General features: G+C 58.3%; 1 protein-coding gene across 1 annotated transcript in view; it reads right to left on the bottom strand.

Moving 5' to 3' along the window:
• The window catches only part of WDR46 (WD repeat domain 46), a 20,963-nt gene that overhangs the window by 17,971 nt on the left and 501 nt on the right, over positions 1-2,491 (bottom strand). Inside the window, exon 2 of the mRNA XM_015417433.1 lies at positions 11-160. Coding sequence (XP_015272919.1) covers positions 11-160 — 150 coding nt within the window. The remainder of the gene's footprint in view (positions 1-10; positions 161-2,491) is intronic.

Genomic DNA, 2,491 nt, shown 5'->3' with positions numbered 1-2,491 from the left:
CCCCTCTTACCCCCGAAATCCGGTCCCTGCTGCCAGGCTTCAACTGCTTCTCCACGGGGGCCCCATCCTGGCGGGGCTTCTTGGGGGCTGGAGGATCCGCCGGCTTGGGGGGTCCAGGCTGGGTCACTTCCCGCTCCCAGTATCGCTGGGGCCTCTTCTTCTGGGGAGCAAAGGCAGAAGAAGAAGAAGGAGGAGGAGGAGGGAGGAGGGGTTCTGGGGAGCAAAGGCAGAAGAAGAAGAAGAAGAAGAGATTGGATTTATTCCCCTTGCCCTTCACTTGGAGTCTCAGAGCGGCTGACAAGCGCCTTTCACATCCTTGTTTACTTTTTCTCCACTTCTTCTATCTACCTTCTTTGAATTGTGAGTTCTTCCGTTCTACTGCTTGTTTTACCATTCTGATTTTAATTAATGTCTAGACTTTATTGCCCTTTTAGAGAAGAGATTGGATTTATACCCCGCCCTTCACTCGGAGTCTCAGAGCGTCTCACAATCTCCTTTCCCTCCCCCTCCCCACAACAGACACCCTGTGAGGTAGGTGGGGCTGAGAGAGCTCTGAGATAACCTGCTCTTTTTCAAGGACAGCTGTGCCAGAACTACGGCTTGCCCAAGGTCATCCAGCCAGGTGCGAGTGGAGGAGTGGGGGAATCAAACCCAGTTCTCCCAGATTAGAGTCCATTGCTCTTAACCAGAACACCAAACTGGCTCTCAGGGAGAGAAGATGTTTGCACAGCTCTGTGCTGCGTTCCTGTGAGCTCCTACAGTCCTCAAATGGCAAGAAGCTACAACGCAGAGGGCACCTCTGGGGGGGAGAGACCCAACAGCTAAGAGGCTACTCTTCAGGGGGGGGGGGCAAAGAAAGAGGTTCTCCAGAAAGGAAGCCCCAGATGGAAGGGAACAAGGTACCCAAGTGTGGGGGGAGGGGAGAGAGAGACCCTGCCGAAATCACACCCGGCCAGTCTCCCCTGTGTCCCGGGCTTTTTGCCAGAGCACCCTATCGTGCCCCCCCGCCCCCCGGGCACCTGAAAGCAGGCCACACAGCCCAGGGGCCTGGAGACCAAGAAGCCCTGCGAGGAAAGGCGGAGGGACTTCTTGGGAATGTTCAGTCTGGAGCAGAGGAGGTTGAGGGGGGACAGGAAGGCATTCTTGAAGTATCTGAAGGGCTGTCACTAAGAAGAGGAGGAGGAGGAGGAGGAATCATAAAACATTAGAATGTTGGAAGGGACCGTGCGGGCCATCTAGTCCAACCCCCTGCACTCTGCAGGAGCAGAGCCGAAAGAGAGCCCTACGACATACGTGAAAGAGGGTCTCCCAACCTCCGCTTGAAAAAGGAGGAGACTGGATTCATACCCCATGGCCCTTCACTACTGAAAGGTGTCTCAGAGCGGCTGACAAACGCCTTTTCCCTTGTCCCCTCCCCACAACAGACGGACACCCTGTGAGGCGGGTGTGGCTGAGAGAGCTCTTTTTCAAGGACAGCTCTGCCAGAGCTTGTGACTGACCCAAGGGCATCCAGCCAGGTGCGAGTGGAGGAGTGGGGAATCAGACCCGGTTCTCCCAGATGAGCGTCCACGTGCACTTAACCATGACACCAAACTGGCTCCTTCCCCTCCCCCTCCCCACAACAGACACCCCCCTGTGAGGCAGGCGGGGCCGAGAGAGCTCTTGACAGAAACTGCTCTTTTCCAAGAACAGCTCTTGTCAGAGCTACGGCTTGCCCAAGGTCATCCAGTCAGGTGCAAGGGGAGGAGGAGTGGGGAATCAAACCCCGTTCTCCCAGATTAGAAGAGGAGGAGGAGACTGGATTCATACCCCATGGCCCTTCACTACCCAAGGGAGTCTCAGAGTGGCTGGCAAACTCCTTTTCCCTTCCCCTCCCCACAACAGACAGACACCCCCTGGGAGGTCGGTGGGGCTGAGACTGAGCTCTTGACAGAGACTGCTCTTTTTTCAAGGACAGCTCTGCCAGAGCTTGTGACCGACCCAAGGTCACCCAGCCGGGTGCCAGTGGAGGCAGGGGTGGGGGAATCGAACCCGGTTCTCCCAGATGAGTGTCCGCCTGCACTTAACCCACTGCGCCAAACTGGAGGGCCGGGGAGCTGTTACAATCACGGGTTTGAATGATTTGGATTGGGAAGGGACCGGCTGGACGGCAGGGATTTTTTCTGTCTACAGCCAGAGTCGTTCAGCAGCGGTGCCCCCTGGCCTCCCTCGGGTCTTGCGAGGTCGGCTCCAGCTAGTGTTTGGCTATGGGAGACCCCCCACCCTAGTCCCGCGCAGGCCATGGCGAACCCACCCCTGGACGTCCCTTGGACTGGGAAGCTCCCGCAGTGGAACTGGCCGCCCAGGGGGAGGCGGGCGGCTGGACAGGAGACTTCTGGCCGGGGGTGCTCGAGGGTGCTGGTCTTGCACTGGGCGGGCGGGCGGGCGGAGGAGGTTGGACCAGGTGGCCTCTGCAGGGCCCCTCCCAGCCACCCCCGGGAGGTTGGCAACC

The sequence above is a fragment of the Gekko japonicus genome, unplaced genomic scaffold (genome assembly GCF_001447785.1).
Source record: "Gekko japonicus isolate JY-2015 unplaced genomic scaffold, Gekko_japonicus_V1.1 scaffold2685, whole genome shotgun sequence".
Classification (NCBI taxonomy): domain Eukaryota; kingdom Metazoa; phylum Chordata; class Lepidosauria; order Squamata; family Gekkonidae; genus Gekko; species Gekko japonicus.
The sequence above is the reverse complement of the archived record's forward strand: the minus strand, read 5'-3'. Positions and strand labels throughout refer to the sequence as shown.